Source organism: Suricata suricatta, chromosome 16 (genome assembly GCF_006229205.1).
Source record: "Suricata suricatta isolate VVHF042 chromosome 16, meerkat_22Aug2017_6uvM2_HiC, whole genome shotgun sequence".
In the NCBI taxonomy this organism is placed as follows: domain Eukaryota; kingdom Metazoa; phylum Chordata; class Mammalia; order Carnivora; family Herpestidae; genus Suricata; species Suricata suricatta.
Genome location: NC_043715.1, coordinates 3,572,701 through 3,598,234, shown reverse-complemented (window position 1 = coordinate 3,598,234; position 25,534 = coordinate 3,572,701). Strand labels below are relative to the sequence as shown.

The following is a 25,534-nucleotide window of genomic DNA, read 5'->3' as shown; positions in this document are numbered from 1 at the left end:
CGCGAACAAGAAGGCAGCCGAGGGGCCTCCGGATGCCAGGACAGGGTGTTTTGAGAATATACCATTGTATTGTGCAGGCCCTTTAAGTGGCTCTTGGCTGACACCGAACACGCCTGATTTTTAGTTCTTTTTCTGTGCAAAAGGAGTTCTCTTTTTGCCCGGGATGTTGTGTGTCCTCAGCATCGTATTAAAGAAGTTGAATGGGTTTCTTGTAGCGTCTTGTGGCCCAGGGCTGGGGGCAGGGCAGCTGCAGGGGAGGCACCGCGCCTGCCCCCGCTGTGTCCAGCCCTGATCCTGGAGGACGGGTTGAAGGAAAACTGGATCCCGCAGCGGAGGAGACTCCCCGCCCCTCTCCCCTGCCCGGGTGTCTGGCGCTCACCCCGCCGAGGTCTGGCTGGTCCCGGCCTCTGCCCCAGGTCTGCTGCGGCGTCTCTGCTCCCCACTCCTGGCCACCGCTCCATTCCTAGAATTGTGGGTGGTTTGTGGGTACGACGGGAATCTGCCCTTGGCCTTACTCACATCTTGAGTTCTTTGTGCTTCTGAGAAAGAGCAGAGAGAGCCGGGGGCGTCAGGTTCACTGCTGTCCCTCTCGCTGAAGGAGTCCGGCTGGCCTGGGGCGGAGGGCAGAGGTGCCCTGACCTGTGGGGGAGCGGCGCCGACAGCCAGAGACCAGAGTGCGACGGACGCTCAGGGTGACTGCGAGTGAACCGCTTCTCTGCTCGCGGCCTCGGGGGCCCTCGCACACGAGTCGGGGCTGATGAGCGCAGCGACCCCACCCCCCAACCCCCACCCCGTCTGCGGCGCACGGGGGAGTGGGGGCCCCGCCACCCGCCCGCCGCCTCGTGCTCGCTCCAGAACCGTGGGTGCCGCACTTGCGGTCCGGGTCTGTGGGTCAGTGAGCCCTCGCTGGGGTCTGAGCGGGGATGAGACTCGGTGGCAGCCGGCCGAGTGCTCCCAGTGCGTGTGACGCTCTGTCACACTTCCAGAAAGGTTGTGAGCCTGTTAAACACACCGTTGTAAACATCACCTTACACAAACTTGGCATTGAATAAGTCATATTCAAAATAAAGTTAATAAAAACTCAGAACACATCACATCCTAATCCTGACTACACTTAACTGTTATCTGCACATCAACCCTGTGTCTTTGATGGAAAGACCACATACTGGTGGGTGAGCTCCAGGCCTTCCGGAAATCCCACATTCAGTGACCTCATGTGGGTTGCTTGAAATTGGCCACTATTTATACCAAGGGAACCTATCAGGGTGAATTAAAAAATTTTTTAATGTTTATTTATTTTTCAGAGACAGAGAGAGGGACAGAGCATGAGTGGGGGAGGGGCAGAGAGAGAGAGGGAGACACAGAATCCAAAGCAGCTCCAGGCTCCGAGCTGTCAGCACAGAGCCCGACACGGGGCTCCAACCGACGAGCCGTGAGATCATGACCTGAGCTGAAGTCGGACACTCAACCGACTGAGCTCTCGGGCGCCCCTGAGTTTTTTTCCCCGAGTGATAGTTGTTAGACATTTGCCTACGTACACTGGTCCCAGCCCCCTGGGCACAGGGTACAAGCTGGCGCAACCCAGGGATGGGGAGGGCGGGGCACCCGCTGCTTCTCAACTCCGCTCAGGCTCCGCCCTGGCAGGAGGCGGGGCTTCGTGGCGGTCCGCGCACGAGAACCGGGTCGCTGTCGTCAGTGTGAATGAACGTGCGAATCATGTACAGGCGATTCCTGGCCAGGTAGTCAGCATGAACGCCGCAGACCTGGGTCGTTTTAATTTTTTAAATTTTTCAGTAGGCTCCGCACCCAACCTGGGGCCTGAACGCATGACCCCAGGATCAAGAGACTGGCTCATGACATCTTGGAACCTGCTTACCCAGAAAGCTGGGACTGCGTGGCCACGGCTCAAGGAGGTCCAGGGCAAAGTGTATTTCAAACTTAGGGGAGCGTTTTTAACCCCTGAAAACGTTAGACATTCAGTGCAACTTTCAAACGTTGGGTTTTGCGTCTCAAGGCAGAGGCGGGGCTTTGAAGTAACAACAGGAGAATGGGCGTTACTCCGTTCCCCAGTATTAGTCCTGGCCTTCTAGACGCTTCTTCAGGTGACACTCTGTCGTCATTATAATAGTGAACACTTATGAGGAACTCATGTTCATGGTCTCACTCATTCCTCAGCACGCAGCTCATCCCGTGGCCCCAACCGGGCCAGGTGGGTGAAACCCTGCTCACCAGTGAGCCCTCAGGTGAGAGGCGGCTGCCTTCTGGAAGCCTCCTGGCACTTAAGCACGTCCGCAGACCTGTCTGGCTTGCTCATGGCTGACTGCGTACAGACGTGGCCTCCGGCCCCTTCCTGCCCTGCCCAAGCCCCACGGGGGAGGGGCAGGGGGAGGGGCAGTGTCCGGAGCTCGCTCAGCTCTGTTCCCAGAGGGCCTGTGCTGCGGGGATCGACCAAGAAGCCTCCCAAGAAGCCAAGGCCACGCTGCTGAGTCCTTATATGGCTCTTCTGCTGCCGGTGGGAGATCACACATTCACTCCAGAAACACTCCCTAAACACCCAGCCGCCTGATGGCGGCGATTCAGCAGCGAGTGAGCCGGACAGGTCTCGGGCTGGTGATTCAGCGGTGACCAGCCCCCCACAGCTGTGTCTTTACCAAAAGAGCAGAAGTGAATGTGCCTGGCCCCGGGCCGGGAGGGGGAGGGAAGAGCTTGGCGCCTCCGGAGCCGAGCCTGGGGGAGCTGCGTCTTCCTGGCAGCTTTTCCCAAACCCCGGGGAGGCGCCCCCGGGGGATGACGCACGGGACCCAGAGCAGGCTCGCTCTCTCTCACCTGCTCCCGAGAGGCGGGTTGGGGGGGGGCAGCCTCACCCGGGGGCATGACCATGAGGGGACCCAGCTGCTGGATCGGGAACACAAGGGTCCGCTGATCCCCTGAGCCGTGTGTTGAAAGTTCTCTGGGGTGCCTGCGTGGCTCAGTGGATTAGGCGTCCGGCTTCGGCTCAGGTCATGATCTCACAGTTCGTGGGTTTGAGCCCCGTGTTGGGCTCTGTGCTGACGGCTCCGAGCCTGGAGCTGCTTCCGATTCTGTGTCTCCCTCTCTCTCTGCTCCGCCCCACTCGAGCTCCCTCTCTCTCAAAAACAAATAAAAACATTAAAGAAAAAGTTCCCCAAACTTTCAGAAATCTGGATTTTATGGCTGGTCTCCATCTTTAACTAAATGCACAGCCTCACAGACGCCTAGCAGGGTCTCCTGGACTCAGTTTTACCATCTGGAAGATGGGGTTGGAACAGCCACCTCCCCAGAGGACTCCAGATGCATTTGAGAGCTCTGGGCAGTATTGTGGGAATTTGATCCACACGATCTCCGTCTGCTGGGCTGGGGTCTTGCCTTCGGGCCCCTTCCCCACCTCCCCAATGGCCTGACATCTGGCATGTTCTCGTGAGCCCTTGGCACCGCTGCCTCACGTCCACCCTCACGGGCTTGGTTTTGCAGGTGCGGGAAGGGAGAGCCGTAGCTTCTGGAGGGCACTTGGCTGTGCTGGGCAGCAGTGCGCAACGGGTGCTTCCAGCCGCTGGGGACGGGCCGGGATGATGGAGTGGGGCAGGGCTGTTGGAGAAGCGAGTTCACCCTTGGCAGCCCCAGGAGTATCAGGGGTCCAAATCAGAGAGCATCTGTCTGTGCCAGGGGGTCAAAAGTCAGGGGTCGGAGGTCAGCCTGCCATGGGGGCATCAAGGGCAGGTCGGCAGACAAGGTTGGCTGGGTGTCCATCCCAGTGGTGGAGGCGCATTTTGGCGAAAGGTCACCATGATGTAAAGGTTTTAGTCCCCTGAGGTGACACACGGGTGCCTTCTCATTGCCGGGAACCACGGTCAGACCGGTGGGGAGAGGCTGGGCTGTCTTGGGCACGGGGCACCCGGAACTCCTCCAAGAAGCCCACCCTCGAGGAGGCAGGACAGCGCAAGAAAAGGGCCCCGGGGCCAGACGGGCTGCGTCCCAAGCACAGGGTTTCTGCTCCCCTGTTGTATGACTTTGGGCTCGTCCTGACACAGCAGAGGCCTCAGTCTCCTCCTCTCTGAAATGGGCGCAGCAGCCCCCGATCATCGGGTGGGGAGGTGAGAAGTCCAGAGGCCAGCTCCCAGGAGGTCTCCCTTCTCCCTCAGCGGCAGCGTCCTGGGTCCGGTGGGGCCAGGCCTTCTGACTCACCGTGTCCCCTTGCCTCCTTCTGTGGCGGCCAGTGGGACATCAGGATCGCCGTCCTGCTTGCCCGTTTGCTGCCCGATGCACGTGTTACATTGCCGAGCGGCCATGACCGGCCGGCGGCTTCAACAACAGCCTTTCACGTTCTCCCATTCTGGAAGCTGGGGGGTCCGAGACCCCGGGGTGGGCCCTCTCTCCATGGCCTCACCCAGTCTTCCCTCTGAGATTTTAAAAATACAAATAGATATTAAAGACAGAGATGGGGTCCCTCACGTTCTGAGTCACTGGCATCGTGAACTTGGTCTGATTCAGCCGTGGTTTTCCCTTATACCCCCCATACCTGTATGTACACACAGGCATACAGACACGCGTGTACATGTGTGTGATATGTGATATGTGTGGAATATGCATGCATACGCATGTAGGTGTGTATCCATGTATATCCATAAATTATGCAGAATATAGTTGTATGTTTTATGATTTCCATAAATGGTACCATTAGTGTCATTTTCTACAGCTTAGGTTTGTATTAAAATTTGTCTTCATGTTTTCTCATTTTGAGAGAGCACATGGGTGTGTGCTCGGGTGGGGGGAGGGGCAGAGAATCCCAAGCAGGCTCCGCGCTGCCAGCACAGAGCCCAACGCGGGGCTTGATCCCATGAACCATGAGATTGTGACCTGAGCCGACATCAGGAGTCGGACACTCACCCCACTGAGCCCCCCGGCGCCCCCCCCAACAACTTACTTGTTTATCCCAACATTGTATTTGGGATTTGTTGATGCTGACGCTCACGGGGCCCTAGGTCGCTCCTTTGCCTGCCGCTTGACACCTGAGCCCAGGGCCCATGGCTTGTTCACCTGTCCCCGCTCAAGGGTCATTGGAGCGGTGCCCACTGGCGATCTGACCGCACCCAGGCCTCGGGCGGATCACAGTTGGGTCAACGCCTGCCTCACACCAGCGGGGCTCCCTTGGCCCTCGAGCTGCCGGGGCGCACAGCGCGGCAGCCCCCGGGCGCTCGTGACGTCGGTGCCTGCCCTCACTCCGTCTCAGATCACAGCCCAGCGCCGCGTCCTGGCCGCTCTCCCAGCCTGGCCTTCTGCAGCTGGGAAATGTTCATATATGGTGATGCCGCTAACCCGGGGGAGAGGTCGGGACCCCAGGGGTCTGCGTTACTGGGTTGGTTCCCAGGGGGCAGGCGAGTGTGGACTTGCTGTCCAGTCCCCGGGGCTCTGCCGCAGCGGGAAGTCCCCAGGAGCGGGAGGGAGGGAGGGAGCCGGGCCTCCCTGCCGGACGGTGGCTATTCCCAGCTGAAGCCGGCTCGGTCAGGACCCTGGAGAGTTTCCAGGGTCCTCGAGGGAACTGTCCCGTTCCCATGGTTCCTGTGCTGCCTCCCGCCCCGCCCTGCCGTGTGCTTGTGCATCATGCCCCTTGCACACCCAGCCGACCCCACGAGGAGAAGGAGAGACCTGAGGAGGCCTGATGCAAGAGCACAGCCTCCGGCGCCCCACGGCGGCTCCGCGTCCCTCCCGCTGCCCGCAGTCAGCTCTGCCCCACCGGGACGACCTCGGTGTCTTCAGCACATGTGGGGGCTTCCTGAGACCACGCACCGCGTCCTCTCCCTCTCGTGCCCCGGGCTCTAGTGCAAAATAGATGCCCAGTAAAGCTCCTGGTGACTGACCGACTCTCCCCTTCCGGGCCTGCCTTGTCCTCCAGACCGGACAACAGGCCAGGACAGGGCCCACGGTCTGTGACCGTTTGGGGGGAGAGGAGCGAGGTGGCCCCACTGCTCCTGTCTGGGGGGGGCGTGGTTACTGAACCTCCCCGAGCCTCAGTTTACACGTCCGCAGAGTGGGGAGAGCCCGTGCTGCCGCTGCTGGGGTCCTGACGTCTCCCCCTGCTCCCTCCGCTTCCCTCCAGAGCCCGCACCCCTGCGCCCCACCGTCGCTCCGGCCCGCGCCGCCTGCCCCCAGCCATGAGCTGCACCCTGAGCGGCCTCGCCCCCCTGGGGCTGCTGCTCCTGGTCTGCGGCGCCCAAGGCTTCTTCCTGCCCAATGTCACCCACTTGGAGCGGCTGCTCAGCAAGTACCAGCAGGACAAGCCGGCCTCGCGGGTCCGGAGGGCCATCCCCAGGTCGGACAAGGAGGAGATCCTCATGCTCCACAACAAACTGCGGGGCCAGGTGTACCCCCCGGCCGCCAACATGGAGTACATGGTGAGCACCGGGCCCCGGGGGGCGGGGGGAGGCTCGGGGTCTCCTGTTCTTCACCCCCAAACAGCGCCCTCGGGCTCCCCGTGCAGGGAGGCCGGCGCGGAGGCTCTAGGGGCTGCGGCCCCCGCTCCGCTGCCGCCTGGCGTGTGACCGAGACGTGTCCTCAGCCAGTGGGAGCCCCGGCCTCCACTTCAAGACGCCCTCCTCCCACAGTTCCGTGACCCCGTGACGGCACGTGGAAAGCGCGGGGCACAGGTGCTGGCAGCCGGGGCCCTAGCACCGCTCTTAGGCCCCGGCTTGGCCTTCTTCCGGTCCCTCTGGCCACCCTGCTCTGTCCGAGCGGCCGCGGGGCTTGGGTCCATGACACATGGGGTGTCTGCTGGCGAGGGCCCGGCACACGGGACAGCGGAGGGTCTCCCGTGGCCTCGGGGAAATCCGACAGAGCAGCAGGTTAGGCGGCTCTCCGAGTCCGTGCCTCCAGCCCTGCATCCCCGCCTGCCTCGCGCCGCCCCAGCCCTGTCCAGGAGCCGCTGCTGCTCTCCCATTGGACAGACTAGGAAACTGAGGCCCAAGGTCAGAGCTGGTAGGGGGAGAGCCGACGGCAGGACCCAGGCTCAGAGCCGCCTCTCCACACTCAGTGTAAACCCCAGCACCCCCCCCCCCCCAGAATCCATGGGCCTCTCTAGCGTTTTCCATCCCCCGTGCCTGCCCTTCCCCCACCTCAATTAGCTCTGGGGCTTCTCTCCTCCCGTGTTGTCCCCCAGCTGGCCCATCCTGACCCCTGCTTCCTGCTACCTTCCTGACATCCACAGAGTTTGTCTCCTGCCCGGCAGTCTCCAGGCCCCTGTGCGCCCGGGAGGGAGCCCACATGCCCAGGCCTGGCTCTCGGGTCTCTCATCGGGGGCCCCTCTGTCCTGAGAGGTCACATGGGGTCCCCCGAAGAGGCTGCCAGGCCCCCCACCCCCAGGAGTCTGGTCCCCAGCTCGTGCCTTATCCCATCACAAGTGACCGTCACCTTGGTGCCCGGCTCGTCTCCCTCCTCTGGACTCCAGTGTCCTTTTCAGGGCACCTTGTGCTGTGACGCAGGAGGCCCGTGTGGGCAGGGACCGTCCGTGCCCTCGTGCGGTGGCCCGGCACCGGCCACAGTTTGCCACGCGGGCAGAGCGCCCCCAGCACGGCTGCCCTCTGGGGTTTGTCATGAAACCGTTTCTTTTGTCCCCTCGAGAAAATCACCCAGGTGTTTCCTCTGAAGGGGTTGTGCTAATCTTGTTTTGTTTGTTCTTTTTAAAATGTTTATTTATTTGTTTTGAGAGAGAGAGAGAGCCAGGGAGGAGCAGAGGGAGGGAGGGAGAGGGAGAATCCCAAGCAGGCTCATGGTGTCAGCACAGAGCCTGACGCGGGTCTCGAACTCACCACCCATGGGATCATGACCTGAGCAGAAGCCAGGAGTCGGACACTGAAATGGGCCGCCGAGGGACCGGGGCTGTGCGAATCTTAGGAGGAGGAATGGAAACCCTTTCAAAATACTAATGCGCCAGACAGCGGCTGCAGACCTGTACAGGGTTAAAGAGGTAGGGAATTAGGGCGGATTTCTTTGTGGCTTTGGGTGTGGACTCTTCCCCGATCCTTCCCAGACCTGGTGGTTTGGCCTTGGTCCTCGTGGGGAAGGGACACTCTCCACCTCTCTGGACAGGTCAGCCCTCCTCCCCTGCCCCTCCCCACCCCAAGGCCTGTGCGGTGCCCACAGGGAGCAGAGAATTTTCCTCGGCCTGCAGCTCGACTGAGCCCCAACCGCCGGGATCCCGTCTGGTTCCTGCCTCCTTTTGGGGCCCGGCCGGGTTATGCTGGTCTTTCTGTCACTGCCCCGTGCTCGCCCAGGGGCTGCGTGGAGGATCCGGGGCGGGGGGGGGGGGGCAGGGCTCCGAGGCGCACAGGGCCTGCCGCGGGCCCTCGCTGCTCATTCCCGGGGTTCTGGGTCCTTGGGCCCACGTGGACTTTCAGGGAAGCGGAGGCTTCCTGGGGGTGGCTGGGGCCACCTCTGAGCAGGGGCCTCGAGGCAGGGGAGGAGGCAGGGGTCACGGCGCCTCCAGCCCCCTCCCCGCCCCTCCCGTGCTCCCCATCTGCTCCTTCTGTTTCCACATAAACAAGTGTCGATAATTTGAGAAATGTCTTGAAAATCTGGCTTCCTGCTCAGCCCTGCCTGCCGGGGCTTCGAGCCCCAGTCCCCGGAAATAGCCTCAGCACTCCAAGGTGGGGTTTTTTAAAGTTTATTTATTTATTTTGAGAGACAGGGAGGGAGGGGCAGAGGGTGGAGGAGAGAGAATCCCAAAATCCCAAGCAGGCTCTGTGCTGACAGTGCGGACTGGGAGATGATGGCCTGAACCCAGACCCGGAGTCAGATGCTTAAGCGACAGCCGCCCAGGGACCCCAAAAGGCGGACTTTGAATCTCCAAGGAGTTAAGACATCCTATTTTGAGGTTTTCTAAGTGGACAGGCTCTGCGTCCAGGCTGCCTGGGTTTAGCCAGCTGCCACCTGGTAGCTGTGTGACTTCAGGCAGATTAGTTAGCCTCTCTGTGTTAATGTTTCGTCACCTGCACGGTGGGGACAATAAAAGTGCCTTTCGCACAGGGTTGTTTGGAAGAGTCAGTGAGATAATACATATGCGCTAAATGCATGTTAACATCTGGTCGCTATGCTATCATTATTTCAGTAGCTATTCTTAGTTTAATGGACTGGGAGTGGCACTTGATGACGGCAGGCAGAGCAAGATGAGACCCCCCCCCCAACCTTGGAAGCCAGGGAAAGCTGGGTGGTTAAGGTCCTAACTTCCTGCTGTGTGACCTAAGGCAAGTTACCTAACCTCTCTTAGTCTCAAGGATTTTTATTTGTCTGCAACCATGGGAACTTCAAACCTACTCCAAGGGCTTCTTGTGATAATTAAGTAAGAAACGGTGCCAATAACATCCTTGGCAGCGCACTGCTGCGGGCACAGGGTAGGTGCTTGAGAGAGTGAATTTCCTTAATGTTCCTATAGTGATTCCTGAGCTTCATGCCTGCTCGGTCCCCTTCCCCCCAGTCCTATTCCAGCGGGTGCCATCAGCCCTGGACCGGATGGGGAAACAGAGGCACAGAGAGGTGAAGCCACTTGACCACAGTCACACAGCCAGCAAGGGGCAGAGCCTGGCACTGCACCCAGGTTCAGTTCACCCAGAACCCACCCCGGTGCCCTCACCGCCCTGTTCTTTCCCTCTCTTCCCCTGGTCGTCCCTTCGGGAGGTCGAGAACGTGCACCTGTGTCCTTCCTTCAGCCAGACACGGACAGGTGGCCAGGGCTCATCCTCAGCGGGGGAGGCACGGGCTGAGCGGGGGTGGGGGAGTGAGGGCCCGGTGCGGGCTGGAGGGGGTGGGGGGCTTGCATTCACCCAGCCTCGTGTGCATTCTTTGGGGGAGCGCCGTGGCGGGTGACACTGAGCAGTAGTGTGTGTCACACACACAGACCCTTGACCGTCAGCCCCGCACCCCTTTGTTCGGGAAGCATTGTTCTGAGGTCCTACTATGCGCCAGGCATGGCGGGAGCCGAGAGGAGGGTGGAGGTGAAGGACGGGCCCAAGAGGAGGCCTCGAATGCAGGGGCGAGGAGAGAGCCAGGTCCCTGCTTGGCCGCGGTCTGCTGCAGACCATGTGCCGAGTCTGCCTGTCTCCAGCCAGAATTTCAGACGCCTTTGACCCCCAAGATCTGCCAAGCATGTCCGCGCCCCTCCTGGCACCCCCGCCCGGACTTGCAGAAAGTGTTATGGACACGGACCAAAGGCACACAGGGTTCACGGTGATCCGAATAAACAGCGAACTTCTGAGAGGCCTTGGGGTGGGGGCTGTGCCCGCATCGCCTCCACCCTGCCTCCCTGGGCTCTGGGAAGGACCTCAGCTGGCCACTCCCGGAGGCGTCTAGGCGCAATGCAAGCTGCCACCTGCCCCCCCCCCCCCCCCTTCATGGAGGCTTGGGTGGTCCCTTGCTTGGAAGAGGAGTCACCAAGTTGGAACGGGTAGTTGATTTGGGAGGAGGAAGTCCAACATCGCGGTTCGCTACGGGGGTCTTACGGGGGCAGGATCTGCTGAGCAAAGGGAGCAGCAGGAAGACCACGCCCCTGGAGGCAGGGCTGTCCCCTGCCGACTGCCCGTGGCCTCCGCAGTGCTGGCTCTCTCCCCGCGTCGGGCCGGGCCTGGGCGCTGGAGCAGGATCGCAGGCAGGAGCAGCACAGTGCTCGATGGGCACTGAAGGTGGGGCACTGTCGGCAGCAGACGAGTCTGCTGTCTGAGCGAATCGGGATTGTCCACGGTGGCTGAGACTGGGGTCGCATCACGGGGCGGCGGGGGGGGGGTGACTCAGGGCCCCAGAGGCGTCTCTCTGCCCCGGACCAGGACTTACCCTTGGGTGTCTGTTCAGGACCTTGTCATGGAGGCTGGAAAGACGTGGCGGGCGGGAGACTGGGAGTGCACCCAGCTTGGTGTTCCATGCTGGGCTCCCGCGGCCTCCCGTTCCCGGCCGCGTCCCAGGGCTCGGCCTCACCGTCTTCCAGTGAGCACCTACTGTGCGCCGGGGGCGGGCTCTGCAGAGCGGGGACAGCCCCTGCCTGACAGCGGCCGGCGGGGCGATGGCCCTGCAGCGGTGCCCGCCGTCTCCTTCCAGGGACCGTGTGTGCCCCCAGGCCAGTGGGGAGGCGGCCGAGCCAGTGGGGAGGCGGCCGGGCCAGCGGGGAGGCGGCCGGGCCGGGACCAAGGCATTTCTTGCTTTTTTTTTTAAATAACCAAATACACAGAACATAATATTTACCATTCTGACCGCTTTTCAGCACTCAGTTCTGTGGACTGAGTACGTTCGCAGGGCGCAGTGGCCAGCACCGTTCCCCCGTTTCTCAGATGGGGAGGCTGTGCAAGGGGCTGGCCCGGCGCCCCTGGCACGCGCAAGCCCGGCAGCGGACGTGAGCTCCTCTGGGCTCTTTGCGGACCTGCCGCTCCCCACCTGCTGGTTTAGGAACCCGGTGTCCCGGGAGCTGAGACCCGGCCCGCGGCTCCCCTGGGGGGGAGGGGCGGGGGGACATGGCCGACACCCCTCGCTGACGCCGGCCTCCCCCGCGTCTCCTGCCCCTGCAGACCTGGGACGAGGAGCTGGAGCGGTCGGCGGCAGCGTGGGCTCACGAGTGCATCTGGGAACACGGGCCCACCGGCCTGCTGGTGTCCATCGGGCAGAACCTGGCCGTCCACTGGGGCAGGTAAGAGCCACGTGGCCCCCCCTCCCCTGCTTGTGGACTGGCCGCCGCAGTCCATGGTCACATCTAGCCCTCACGGCCACCGGGGCCATTTGGAGGTAGGGAAACAGGCTCAGTGCCCAGGGCCACTTCTGGGTAATTGCCAAAACGAATGCCTGTTGGCTCTGGACGTGGATACCAGGCTCCAGGTTTCGAGAACTTGGCTCTTCCGTTCTGTCTCCTTGAAAGGATTCCTGAGCCTGTTGCGCCAGCCAGGAGGGAGCTGGCCGGGTCCGCCGGGACCTCGGGAATGTTGCTCTTTCAGTGACGGGCCAGAGTGTCTTCTCTGCCCTTGAATGTCTGGGTCCTGCTTATTCTCAAGGCCCCGCCGGGCTCGCCTTGCCCGCAGCTCCTGCCCGCCCCCTCCTGGTGCCGCCGCGGGTCACGGCCAAGGCCGCCTTGCCTGCAGGAGGCTCTCAACGGTGGGCTGTTAGATGTCGCCCACTGGTCCCCGAAGGGTCAGCTGGGCGCACGGCCGAGCACCTGCCCGGCTGAGGGCTGCTTCCTTGGAGGACGTGGGGAGCGCGTCTCCTGCGCCAGAGCCGACCCGAGGACCCACCGCACGGTGTGCTGTGTTCGCAGGCCCCCAGGTCTGGACCCAGGAGCCGGCGGCTCAGGGCCCCCCGGAGCTTTGCCCGCACTGGGAAAAGTTGGCCTGGACTTGGAGTACCCCCCGAGGTACACGTCGGGGTTTGCCCCAGCTCACGGCCCAGATATCTCCCCGCTCTGTCAGCTCCCGCGTTCAGGGTGGGCGCGAGCAGCACCCTCCCCTCAGCCCAAGGGCTGCCCGGGACAGAACCCGTGACACGTGACTTCACGGAAGTGAATTAACACTTTAGTTTTTTGGTCCTTGGGTGAATTCTGCTTTTTATAAAATCAGTCTTCTTTCTTATTTAAAAAAATTTTTTAATGTTATTTATTTTTGAGAGACATAGAGATAGAGTACGAGGAGGGGCAGAGAGAGAAGGACACACAGAATCTGAAGCAGCTCCAGGCTCCGAGCTGTCAGCACAGAGTCCGACACGGGGCTTGAACCCACAAACTGCGAGATCATGACCTGAGCCGAAGTCGGACGCTGAACCGACTGAGCCCCCAGGCGCCCCTAAAATCAGTCCTCTGATAGCACAGAAAGAAAATGTCTACGGGGAGGGAGCCTTCCGTATTCTGCTGCCCTGCCCCCGCCCCCCCCCCAACTGTCCCTGTGCCCCTGAGCATCCTTCCCTAACCTGGCCCCCAGGAGAGAGGCCGTTTCCCAGCCACGTCACTGACCGCCACCGTCCGCTCTGGGGCCTGATGGGAACTGTTACAAGGCCTCACATGCCCGCTCGCCGCAGGGCTCTTGGTCATGGCCAGACCAGGAGTCTCTTGTCTTTGTTGACCCGGCTTTGTTTACATTTGCTGGTAACAGTGACCAGGGGTGTGTATCCAGGTCATTTTCTTTCCCAGTAAGAGAAGAATGATGACGACTTGGTGGCCAGCAACGCAGGTGACCCAGGGTGGGGACAGGCGTCTCCTCCCCTGGGGGCACGGAAGGGTTCCGGTGATAAAATCCTAAATGGGAAGTTTCCGGAAGAGTCGGCCCACGTGACTGCAGACCTCTGTCTATCTGCGGGTTTCTGCATCAGGAGTTCCTTTTCCGCCTCGTGTGTCTGACTCCTGGGGTCCCTAGCAGGAATGAAGCCCCCAGGCTCCTGTCTGGGGGTGACAGGGACCCACGTCCCCCGAGGCCAGCGAGCTCCCAGCTTTCAGACCTTCCCCGCCGCCGGGGAGCCGTATCTGTGCCCTGCCGGCACACTGACTCACTGTCCTGCTCTGCACTGACTCTAAGGGACTCACGCCTTAAATCAAGCTGTATTTTAAGCGATTCTGGGGGAATATGGGGCTTAGGGGTCACATGTGTTTTCCCAAATGTACGTGAAAACAGACACATAATTGTAAAGAGGGACGCCGGGGCACCCAGACGAGCTCCGTGCACGTCCGGGTTCGGGGCGGTGACACAGGCGCTGGGCGGGATCTGCGGCCCTGCCCCCAGAGCCCCCCCTCCCAGCACGGCCTGGCTGGTGGCTGGGACATGACCAGGGGTCTGCCCCCGCAGGTACCGCTCGCCCGGCTTCCACGTGCAGTCCTGGTACGACGAGGTGAAGGACTACACGTACCCCTACCCCCACGAGTGCAACCCCTGGTGCCCGGAGAGGTGCTCCGGGGCCATGTGCACCCACTACACGCAGGTAACGCGCGAGGCGCCAGCGCCCCGGGCCCCGCCACCCACCCGGCCGTGCGGACGCTCTGCGCGGTCCCTACCGTAGTGTAACCCGGGGGCCCTCGGTGGAGCTGGGCCGGGCGTGCGCTTGGGGTGCGAGGACAGAAGCTGAGAGTGAGCCCTGGAAACGGGCGTGTGTGTGTGTCTATGTGTGTGTGCACAGTGCGCGTGTGTGTGTGTGTGTGTGCACAGTGTGTGTGTGTGTGTGTGCACGCGCGTGTCCGTGGGTGTGACAAACGTGGATCCTCAGTGGGCCAGGGGGAAGAATCTGGTCCTTCACCCGTCATGTCTCACCCCTTGAGCACCCGCACCCTCTAGGGCTAGGTCTCATGCGCGGCGGTCACTTTCAGATCGTCTGGGCCACCACCACCAAGATCGGCTGTGCGGTGAACACCTGCCAGCGGATGAACGTCTGGGGAGATGTCTGGGAGAATGCGGTCTACCTCGTGTGCAACTACTCTCCAAAGTAAGAACAAACGACGTGGTTGGAGGGGCTGGGGTACCTTTGCCCGCCACGGAGGGCCCAGCTAAAATTGGCTTAAAGGGGGAAGTCTCGTCAGGAGTTCGCATAACGCACATCTAGAGATCCGCACCTCTGGTTTAGCTTAAAAGCTCAGTAGTATCAGTGAGAACTCAGCTCTTTCTATTTTCCTCATGGTTCCATAATGGCTGCAGAGGACCAGCCATCACATCTTCCCAACCTAAAGGGAGGAGAATGGTAGAAAAGGGCTTTCTCTTGGGCCTTTCTCACCCCAAGGCCACTCTCTCATGTCATTGGCCAGCACTAGGCCACTCACCGACAGGGAAGGACAAAGATGTCCCCAGTTGGCTTTAACCAATGAAATTGCCCCAATTAGCTTTGCAAGTCAGCTGCCCTCTCTGAGCAAATCGGAAGTGGGAGTAGCTGTTGACTGGCCACCAGTGGGGTGTGTCGTAGTGTCGCTCTTTGTTTTCTCTGAAAATAGGCAGCAGACAGCATTCTAGGAACCGTATTCATCAAGACCCAGTTTTTGCTTACTTGTGGCCCCCTGCTGGGCAGGACCACGCGCGCCTCTGGGTCGCAGCCCCTTCCTCGTGGCGTGCGGATATCATCAGTGTGCTGTCTGCCCTTTGCTCATCCACCCCCTGCTCCTCCAATACGCGCTGATTCTTAGAGCGCAATCTTGCCGGGGTAGAGCTCATGGTTTGCACGCTGGCTGTGGGGCTGGCGCCGCCCTAGCAGCGAGCATGCACACAGTATGCCCCTGCAGTATACTTGCTCAGTGACTGAACGAAATGAGAATGACCTCACCTGTTTGATTCGGGCCAGGAGTGGCTGTGAGGAGGCAGCACGGTGGTGGGTGGGGGTGGGGGGTCAGGGACGGAGGGAGGCGCTAAGGTCAGGAAGAAGCTAGCCCGCAGGCGTGAGAGCAGGCGGATTCTGTCCTCGCTGGGGAGGGAGGGATGCGGGAAGGCCAGTGATGGGCCCACGAGGGCGGGCTCCCCTCCCTGGCCAGTGGCAGGGGGGGGGTGAGGGATGATCCCGCCAGACTGTATTTAAAAAATACGTCAGAAGATCCTACCAGAAACAGACTTCTGCCTATTTTTAGCGGTGGCTGTTTTTTGAAAATAAGCATAACGTGTGTACAGTACATGCTAGTCTCACACGCACGGCCTGATAAATCCCACCATGTCTGTGTGCGCCGGCCGGCACGGGCGGCTGTGACCAAGGGCCGGGGGCTCACGTTCTAGAGGTTGTGCGTCCCGGGTTGAGGCCAGGACCTGGTGGCTCTCTTGCTTCCTGTGCCCTCACGTGGCATCTCCGCGCGGGCACAGAGAGGGAGGGAAGGAGAGGGGGGCCCCTAGTGTCTCCTCCTTGAACCTCGCTCACCCCCGGGAGGTCCCTCTGTCTGGTTGGGACCCTCACGTGAGTGGACCATCTAGATAGACCGGCCCTTCCGCGCTTCTGCTCACCACCGCGTGTTTGAGATTTACCCACAGTGTCGGCTGTTTGGCGGATTCTAGATCACCGCGTGGGGCTCCGCGGTGCCCGTGGCCTCCTTCCTGAGGCCTGGCCCAGGGCCCGGGGGTGGTGCTTGGGCAGAAGTGGGGGGTCTTGAGACCTGATGGCCTCATGTGTCAGGGGGCGCTTACTCTGAGCACCTGTCGGAGGAGTAAGACCATGGTCCTGGCACCCAGCCAACCCGCGCGTTTCCGCCCCTAGAGCCCCCAAGGTGTTTGTCTTTGAGGAAATATGGAACCCTAGATGTGCGGGCAGGCTTGGCTGGTGGGGAGGGATGAGCCCGCCTGGGGGCCGAGGAGTCTGAAGAAACTTCTGCCGACTTTTGAGGAAGGGCTTAAAGGGAAGGCCTCAGAAGCTTCCAGTACAAGGGTGTGGGGGCGGGGGGGGGGGGGGGTGGCTGACGGTGATCGGAGTCCGTGGGACAGGATGTGGGCGGGTGTGGGGCCAAGGGGTTGTGTGACAGGACATGACTGAGATTCTTCTAGAATGTTCTGGACTCTGTGCAGCTGCCCATCCCCCTTCCTCCCCGGGACAGCCCGGGAGAGGGGGAGGGGGCGCCCCGGGCCCTGGAGCGGTGCCCCTCCTGATGATGGTCCTGGCCTGTCCGCAGGGGGAACTGGATTGGGGAGGCCCCGTACCAGACCGGCCGGCCCTGCTCCCAGTGCCCGCCCAGCTACGGAGGCGGCTGCAAGAACAACCTGTGTTACCGAGGTAGGACGTGACCCCGGGAGCGCGTGACCCCCGGGACGGGACCTCCGCTGGGGTCCGGAGAGCTGCGGGAGGACGGGAAGCCTGAGCGCTGGTGTCAGGGTGTGCCTCCCCCTGCCCTGCCTGTGTGGTGCGGAGCGGGGGGCGGCCCCCCCTGGAGAGTCGGGGTTCAGCCGCACCCCCCCAGGGATCCCCCATGGCCACGCCCCGAGCTGGATGCAGGATGCACAGGTGCCCACGGTCTGCAGTAACAAACAAGAAATGTAAAGCACGTGACAGGACCGTGCCCACTGACCTCCAGGCAGGGGTTACCCCCGGGTTGTCGGCCTCCTTTCCGGTCTGGCCGCCCATTTGTGTTTGCATCTTCCTGCCGTTTCGCCCTGTCTGTGGCCTGTGTTCATGGTTTCCCTCCCTGTTCCCCGCCCCTGACCAGCTCAGACAGGACCCCAGCTTTTGGCAGCCGTGGATTTTCCCCATAGGTGGCTGCCTGGGTGTGGCCGGCCCCTCAGGAGGCTTCCGCTCCCCACAGGGAAGGGTGCTCCGCAGGGAAGGGTGCTCCTCTCAGGGAATAGTGCTCCCCACAGGGAAGGGTGGTCCACAGGGAAGAGTGCTCCGCAGGGAAGGGTGCTCCCCACAGGTAAGGGTGCTCTTCGCAGGGAAGGGTGCTCCGCAGGGAAGGGTGCTCCTCTCAGGGAAGGATGCTCCTCGCAGGGAAGAGTGCTCCCACCGGGAAGGGTGCTCTGCCGGGAAGGGTGCTCCTGCCAGGAAGGGTGCTCCGCCGGGAAGGGTGCTCCACAGGGAAGGGTGCTCCGTGCAGGGAAGGGTGCTCACACCGTGCCTGGAGATATGCAGACAGTGTGGTCATGAAAAGGCTTGTGAGCTGCAGTTCCGTCCGCCCGCCCCTCTTCTCCGTCTTGGGGGCTCACCACGCTGGTCTCTGGTGATGCCTGGCCCCCCCATGTCCCCGCTCGGAGCCCCACACTCACGGGCCCCACACACCCGCCCCCTTCCAGCAGTGGTGCCCTGGGCGGGCGGCCTCCTCTCTCTGAGCCTCATCTCCCTGCCGGAGGTGGGGGTCAGGGCAGTGCGAGGAAGCAGGTGGAGGCTGGCACTCGGCCTGGCCCGCCTTCCCTGTGTCCCCGGCGGGCAGGGCCAGTGGCCGCTGTCCGGTCACCCAGCAGGGCGAGTCCCCCATCGGATCCCGAGTGCTGATTTGGGGACCGCGAGGGGGGATGCCCTCGGCTCTCAGGCCTGATCTCCTCCCAGGACTGCGTTCAGAGCTCGCCGCTCCCCCCAGGGGCTCCAGGAGCAGGAACCACAGCCGCCTGGGCTACGGGGCATCTCGACCGTTGCTGCCAGTCTCTGCTCCAGCACACTGCTTGCCTCCTTTGTGCCTCAGTTTCCCCATCTGTAGCAGCAGCAGCCCGTGCCTTTCTCCGGAGCTTGGCTGGGAGGACGCAGAGAGCAGGATGGGGGTTTTCTCCTGTCAGCAGCCTGCATGTAATGCGTGACGAACACGCTCCTCACCCCTCGGAGGGGGCACGGGAGGTCCAGCCTGGCAGATACCTTCTCCTTCTTGGAAACACAGCTCTGGCGCCACCTCCTCCAGGGAGGCACCCTGACTACACAGGCTGTGCACCTGCTTCTGCACTCTTACTGTACCGAGACCCTCCTTGAACGCTGGCCACCTGTTGTCACAAGGGCCGGTTCACTCCGGGGCCTCCGGGGCCATGGTTCTGCCTGCCATCAGAATACCTGGCCCCCAGCACCCCCGGGGGGTCCTTTTCAAAGCCCAGATGCACACAATGCCACCTTAGATGCCGGGTTACCCGCCCAATGACGCCTTTGTACTTGTTTCTTTATTTTTGGTGGAAAAGTCCCAACTTCTGGCAGGACTCCCCGTTTTCCTGGGCAGCCGTGCAGAAAGCATCCCAGGACACAGCTCATCTGCATAAGCGACTTAATAGGCATTTATAGAGGGGGTCTGGCAAGGCCTTGACCTATAGAAGTTTCCGTCCCTCCGGCCTGAAACCGAGAACCTGGGTGGCGATCAAGGACACGGGCTTCAAGGAAGGACAGTTTGCCTCTCAGCCCTGTAAGCTTGGGCGGGTAGCTTAGCCTCTCTGGGCCTCGTTTTTCCTGTCTGTGAAATGGGGCTGATCACACCAGGGAAGGCCCCAGCCCTGAATACAGACTGTGGTCAGTAAACCTTAGTCCCTGAGCTCTGTCCCTACCGACAGAGCCAGGCACGCAGTTACAGGAGGAGGTGGGCAATGCTAAGTGCCCCGAAGCCCAGGGCTGGACGGTGTGCACAGTAACCCGGCAGTGAACTTGGGCATGGAATTTCCCCAGCCCTGTGCTGCTCCACACAGGGGTCTTAATTAGGATCCTGCAAATACGGCCTGTCCTCTGGAAGCGTGCCACCTCTCGTGTGTGTGCCCAAGGGCGAGGGCCGTCTGCCCATTTTCTTAAATAGTGAGCCCTCAAACGCTTTTGACCGCTTTACCAAACTATATTCGGCTGAATAAAGCCACGATTATGAGGTATACAAATCCGAAAGGCCAGTGGAAGAAAACCCGCTCACTCCAGGGATAGCTCTGGCTTTCGGTGAAGGGCAGCCCTGAATAGCGACATTGATGGGAAGAGAGGACCAGAGACAGAGGCAAACCCAGGGTCTTCGTAAAGATCTCACCCTGAGCTTCTGGCTACAGATGGTGCTGTCAGAACCCCCGTCTTGAATGCCTTTAAATTCAGCTGGGATCTTTTTTTTCTCTCTTTTTCCCCCAAAGACATGATTCTTTAAGAGTTAGCTCATCCCTCATTCAGCAAATTTTGTTGGGCAAAATTGTTGTGCTAAGATCCGGATGTCCAGTGGAGGGAGGGGAAACCGGGCTGGCTCGCTCCTGGCCCCAGGGAGCTCACAGCTGGTGGGAGGGGCAGGTGGTGGTGACCTCACGCCTGTGACCAGAGCTCTGACAAGGACGGCACTCAGGCTCAGGACCTGAATCCCCCCCCTACCCCCCCCAGCTTAACTCCCACCCACTCTCCTGGCCTGAGGGACCGGCCAGGGAAACAGGTGCCGAGGGCCCCAGCATGCAGAGCTGCAAGACTTTGCCCCTCATTTGCATGCGTGATTTGCATAGCTACGAAACAGAGGTTCTTATTCCTAAAGAGAAGCAGGAAGGCGGGTAGGGGCTTGATGAACACGCGCCAGGACTTGATTTTCAATCTGGTGCCGCCGAGAGGCCCGGGGGGCTCCGGGTGTGTCATCCTCACAGGCGGAGGGCGGGGCTCCAGGGCAGAGGTTTCCAGCTCTGGTGCACAGCCGCCCCTCAGGGACGGGTGTGCGCGCTGCAAAGCTGCGGGGGGGCTTCCCCCGGCCAAGGTGCACACATCAGTCCCAGACAGGGCCACGCAAGCCAATAGAAGTAGCAGGACTTTTCTGGGCCTTGGCGGCACGACCGCTCGGTACCGGGTGGCCCGAGCGTGATCTGGGAGGGGCTCGCGGCTGTGTCTCAGGATGCAAACTCGACGGTGCACCTGACGCTGATAAGAAATGGAGTTTGTTGGGTTAGTTAGCGTGCTTTAAGACCTGGGGTCATGGAGCAGGGGGGACAGCGTCGGGGTGGAGGAGCTCTGTGTTTAACCCGGGTCCGGCCCTCGGCTGGCTGTGTGTGTGTTTTGGTGCCAAGAAAGGGGTGGAGTTGGCTGAGCAAAGCCTTCGGGAGCACGGAAGGGAACAGGCTGCCGGTGGCCGGGCACAGCGCGGTGCAAGGACAGCGACGCGGGGCCCCGGGCACCACAGTGGGTGCAGGGACGAGCAGGACCCCTCCCCAGGGAAAACTCCGGGGCCAGAGGGAGCTCCGGGGAGACTGTGCCAGTTTGGGGTCGGACAGCGAGGCAGCTTCCCAACGTCGCGTCCCCGGGCAGGTGGCAGCGTGCGGGAGGAGGCAGGGCAGCAAGCCAGGGCGGTCCCTCAGGTGTGGGCACCGGGCCTGGCACCTCTGGCGGCCCCGCAGCTCCCGGGCCCAAAGCAAACACGGGAGTGGAGAGCCGGCCGCCTCTCCTCGGCCGATGGCATTCCACCTGGCCGGCTCCGTGCCCGAATGGAACTTTCTGTCTGCCACTGAAATGGGCCTTTGTGAAAGTGAACCAGGAGCAAGTTCAGTTTCCCAGTGGCCGTTTCCACGCCCCCCGCCCAGCCCCCCGCCACCCTGCAAAGTGCATTTTTGTCGAATCCCTCGTGCTCTCTCTCTCACCCTCTCCGATGCTAAGAAGAGACCGTCGTCCCCAAACCCGAGACGGACGAGATGAATGAGGTGGAGGTGGCCCCCGTCACGGAGGAGAAGCAGGTCTGGGTGCAGCCACGGGTGACCCGGCCCACGAAGCCCAAGAAGGAGGTTGCCGTGAACTACATGAGTGAGCGGGGGCCCCGTCCTCTGCCCTGGGCCGCCTCGGGGTCGGGGGGCGAGCAGGGGCACCGTGCGGTGGGGAGGGCCCCGAGCCGGCTACCGGTGGGGACACAGGGTGGGGTGTAGCCCCAGTCATGCGGCCCTGAGACGGTTTTCAAAAAGGCTATTTTTAAGTCATTTCAAACGCAAGCATTAGGGGAGTGGTACTTGGGGGCCGTTCCCCGCCAGGCGGGTGTCTGGAGGGTAGACCTTGTCCTTTCAAAGGCAGCCTGGGCTGAAACTGGTTCTCCGGGGGGAGTGGGGGTGCGGGCTGGGCGTGCAGCCCAGGCCGGCTCTGGGGGCTCTGGTGGCTCTGGCCCTTGTTTGCCTCCTACCGCCTGGTGCCTCGGACCCTCACTGGCCCCTTTGAGACTTAGTTTGCTCATCCATAAAAGGGGGCAGGAAGGCCCACGTGGGGTCGCTGTGAGGATTGTTTGCAGTAATGGGGGCCGCCCAGTGCCGGCTCTGAGGCCATCACTGCAGAGCTGCCCACGGCTGAAACCCGGTCCCCACCCCAGGCTCCTGGACGTCCCCAAATGCAGAATATTGTTACGTGTTCTGCTCTCCTGCTTCGGTGCACTCAGCTCTCCGGTCTGCCCCTCACCTGCTCTGGCTGGAGCTCAGGGTTCGATTTCCCCCAGCCTTTCCCGAAGGTTCGGGGCTCCGGGGGGTGTGCCTCAAGGGCACACAGGCCTGGGCTGTCCACTCGTGGTCCTCTGTTTTCCCCCTCAGACCGCATGAAACCGGGCTCACCCCCAGCAGGGCCCAGCTTGTGCTCTGAAGCCCCCCCCCCCCCCCCCGTTTTTTCACCTGCTCTCCCCCTGCCCTGCCCACCCAGCCCCTGTCCTCTTGGACAGGAACTTCTGCCCCCTCATCATTCTGGAGCTTTCTTTCACCAGAAAATACACCGACGTGGTTGTCTGTCCAGAAATTAAAATGGTTCCTTTAAGAAAATAATTTAAAATTACAAAACAAATGTCTTTTTTTTTTAATAAGAGAAATCAAGAAACAGAAGGTTTTAATGTTTATCCACTTTTGAGAGAGAAGGAATGAGTGGAGGAGGTGGGAAGAGAGAGAGAGACACAGAGAGAGAGACTGGGAGAGGGGCAGAGAGAAAGGGAGAGACAGAATCCCAAGCAGGCCCCGCACTGGCAGCACAGAGCCTGACGTGGGGCCCAAACTCACAAACCGTGAGATCATGACCTGAGCAGGAATCAAGAGTCAGGTGCTTGACTGACTGAGTCCCCCAGGTGCCCCAATAATAAGACTTTTTGACAAACTGTAACCCCGCACCAGGATTCCGGTGTGTCCCAAAGACAAATGAAACAGTAAAGCTTTCCCATAAGGCCCATCCTCCGGAACCTTCTGGGTTTCAGGGCACTTGGAACCAGCCCCCCCGCCCCCGCAAAGCTGCATGCACATTCTTGGTTAATGCTCGCAGAAACAGCACCCAAGGGACTGATCCCCACTACCTATATGTGGAAACTGCCCACACACAGGGGAAGGAACATGTCCAAGGTCACTGCTACTATAAAGGGGCGGGGCTGGGATCCGAAGCTCACAGCAAAAGCATGCAGCCATCGGGCAGTGCTCCTGCTCAGGTTGTGGCAGGGATTCCAGAATGTTCCAGAAAGTTCTTCAGAGTAGGGGTGGGGTGGTGTCTTTTAACTCAGACCGATGCTCCTACCTCCATGACGTGTACTTCTGCATTTCTCCCCTAGCCCAAGTTGTCAGGTGTGACACCAAGATGAAGGACAAGTGTAAAGGATCCACGTGCAACAGGTGAGGCCTGGCTGCGCCCCCTCCACCCCCCCACCGGCGAGGCCTGCAGCCCCTCGAAGCCTGTGCCGCGGGCTCTGGGTCACGTTCGCCATCAGTCGGTCGCGGCCACCGGAGCCAAGCTGGGTAGAAAGTCAGGGGAAAACGTTCTCCTCTACTTTACGCACAGCAGTTGTGCCGGGTGGACGGGAAGCTAGCCAGGCTTGTGTCCTGTCAGAGCCGCACTGGCCGTGGCGTCTCAGCCCCTCCGACGGCCACCCTTGATTGCCCAGGCCCGAGCTCTCCACCTCGGCGCTCCTGACATTTCGGGCCAGATGGGTCTTTGGGGCGGGGCCGATCTGTGCCCCGCAGGCCGCTGAGCGCTGCTCTGGCCCCAGCTGGGATGCCTCAGAATGGCGCCAGAAATGGCCCCACGTCCCCTACGGGCTAAAATCAGTCCTGGTTGATAGCCTGTGACCAGGGAGCCGGCCCAGGCTCTGGGTGTCCCCTCACCTGGACGAATAATCCAGCTCAGTGTTTCGTCTCTAGTGGGGAGGACGGGCCTGAGGTATGGACGCTCTGGGCTCTGGGTCCAAAGAGAACCCCCGGCAGCAGGTGTGCGGCAGACACGGAGACCTTGCGTGGCCGGGGCTCCTTCCTGTCTGCCGTGTGAGGGGGGGTCACGGGGTGGCCCAGGGCCTGGGCGGAGAAGGCTTGGGCAGGGGCTGTGCGAGGACAGTGTGAGCCGGCACTGTCAGCCGTGGACGGGTCCAGCTGGACGGCGGTGTAGCCAGAGTCCTCCCTGGAGGGGGAGCCCTCAGTAGGGTCCCTGGCAGTGGGATGACTCCATCTGGCTGATGGCGACGCTTAGAGCTGTCCATCCAGATGCCGGTGAGCCTTTGCCAGGAAGGCCGGCTTTGGTTTTGGTGCAGCGGCTGCTGGGCTGCTCTGTCGGGCAGCACGGCCACCAGGACGCGGGACACCAGGCTCCCGGCCGGAAACCCGGGTCAGCGGTAGAGTCGGAGGGTCCGTCCCCAGTGGATCCCAGCGTCCGTTTATCTAAAGGCGAATCGTGCCACTTAGCGCACGCACTGAAAAGAGAAGGTAGCAGGTCCTCTTTTGTACCCTGGGGACTTGGGGACTTTGGGGGCGGGTTGAGAAGCAGACGCCGAGCATCCCAGGGTGAGGTCGCTCGAGGGCCAGCAGGTACCGAAGAAGCGAAGGCAGCCCGTGCGCGGCGTTAGGGCCCATTTGTGTGGCTCCGGGGTCCCCGGAACGCCGAGTTGTCCCTTTGTGGTGATGTCCCTTTCTGGGCTGCAAGCTGAGTCGTCAGTGGGAAAAAATGATGGGGTTTGGAGAACATCCCTCAGATAGCATCGAGAAGGTTCCGGAGTCAGGGGTAACGGGACCCTCTGGGAGCGGGGAGAAGGCAGGGGGCCCAGCCACACGGAGGCCACTCGAGGCCAACAGTCAGGAGCTCCGACTCCCCCACCTGCAAACCCAAGAGTGTCCGCAGTCTGCCTCTTGGAAGTCAGCCCGACCCCTGGCTCATCGGCTTTCCGTACGTGCTGACTTCACAATCGTAATCTTTACTGGGCCTTCCCGCCCTCCCCCCTCCCCCTGCCACCGACTTCGAAAAGTGTTCTTGTGTGTTGTAAGTGATTCAGGAAAACACCGCCACCAGGGTTTGGAGAAAACACTAAAGATCCCAGCATTTCCTTGATAGCAGTTGTGACCCGATGTAGGCTCCCGTCCAGTCTTCTGTGCGCTGGGGACGCTTTGCGGCTAATGCACCTTGTGCGCTGTCGTTTTAAGATTTCCCAAAGTCAGATGTTTTTCAAAAACCTCATTTCTCGCGGGTGCATCATACTCCAACATACGGCCACAGAAAAATGAGTTTGGCTGTTCCTTCGACAGCGCGGGCTTCTTTCTGGTGTTTGTGATCCCAAATATTGGGAGACCACGGGGTGTGACTTTCGGCTTCTGGCCTGGGTTAGACACGTAGAAGGAAAATGTAAGAATTAAAGGATGTGAATTTTTAAGGCTTTCTGGAAAGGTGAATGTATGCAGTTTCATGGGCATGAATGCCATCACTGAATTTTATCTTATTTTTTTAAGAAAACCATCTTGGAGTCTGGCACCTAGAAAGAGGTGTGTTCTTTCAATTTGCACTTCTGATGACTGATGTTCAAGGATTTTTGTTTTGGTGCCTTTGAACCCACTTGTTTTTCTCATGTGAATTGTCTGCTGGGATCTCTGCCTTCAACATGAATCTTTTTTTTTAACTTTTAATGTTTATTTATCTTTGAAAGAGAGAGACAGAGCATGAGCAGGGGAGGGACAGAGAGAGAGAGGGAGACACAGAATCTAAAGCAGCTCCAGGCTCCGAGCTGTCAGCACAGAGCCGGATGCGGGGCTCGAACTCATGACCCGTGAGATCATGACCTGAGCCGAAGTCGGATACCTAACCGACAAAGCCCCCCTCCCCCGGCACCCCTCCCAACATGAACCTTAACCACCTGAAAAGAAGGTCAAATTGACTCTGTGATGACATTCATGTGACTATGACCTTCACCTGAGTCAGCTGAGACCCTCTTGAAAACAGTGGATCCTGCTTCTCTCTGGTGCTAGTAATTGAACTTTTG

The 25,534-nt window shown here is 60.8% G+C and overlaps 1 protein-coding gene across 2 annotated transcripts in view; it reads left to right on the top strand.

The window, feature by feature from the left end:
* The window catches only part of CRISPLD2 (cysteine rich secretory protein LCCL domain containing 2), a 57,997-nt gene that overhangs the window by 7,175 nt on the left and 25,288 nt on the right, over window positions 1-25,534 (top strand). Inside the window, exons 2-8 of one of the 2 annotated variants that reach the window (XM_029925783.1) lie at window positions 6,113-6,407; window positions 11,556-11,674; window positions 13,806-13,938; window positions 14,321-14,436; window positions 16,583-16,683; window positions 20,956-21,099; window positions 22,853-22,913. In XM_029925783.1, the coding sequence (XP_029781643.1) occupies window positions 6,168-6,407; window positions 11,556-11,674; window positions 13,806-13,938; window positions 14,321-14,436; window positions 16,583-16,683; window positions 20,956-21,099; window positions 22,853-22,913 (914 nt within the window). In that variant the 5' untranslated portion in view covers window positions 6,113-6,167. The remainder of the gene's footprint in view (window positions 1-6,112; window positions 6,408-11,555; window positions 11,675-13,805; window positions 13,939-14,320; window positions 14,437-16,582; window positions 16,684-20,955; window positions 21,100-22,852; window positions 22,914-25,534) is intronic. The other variant, XM_029925784.1, reaches the window with a different exon arrangement.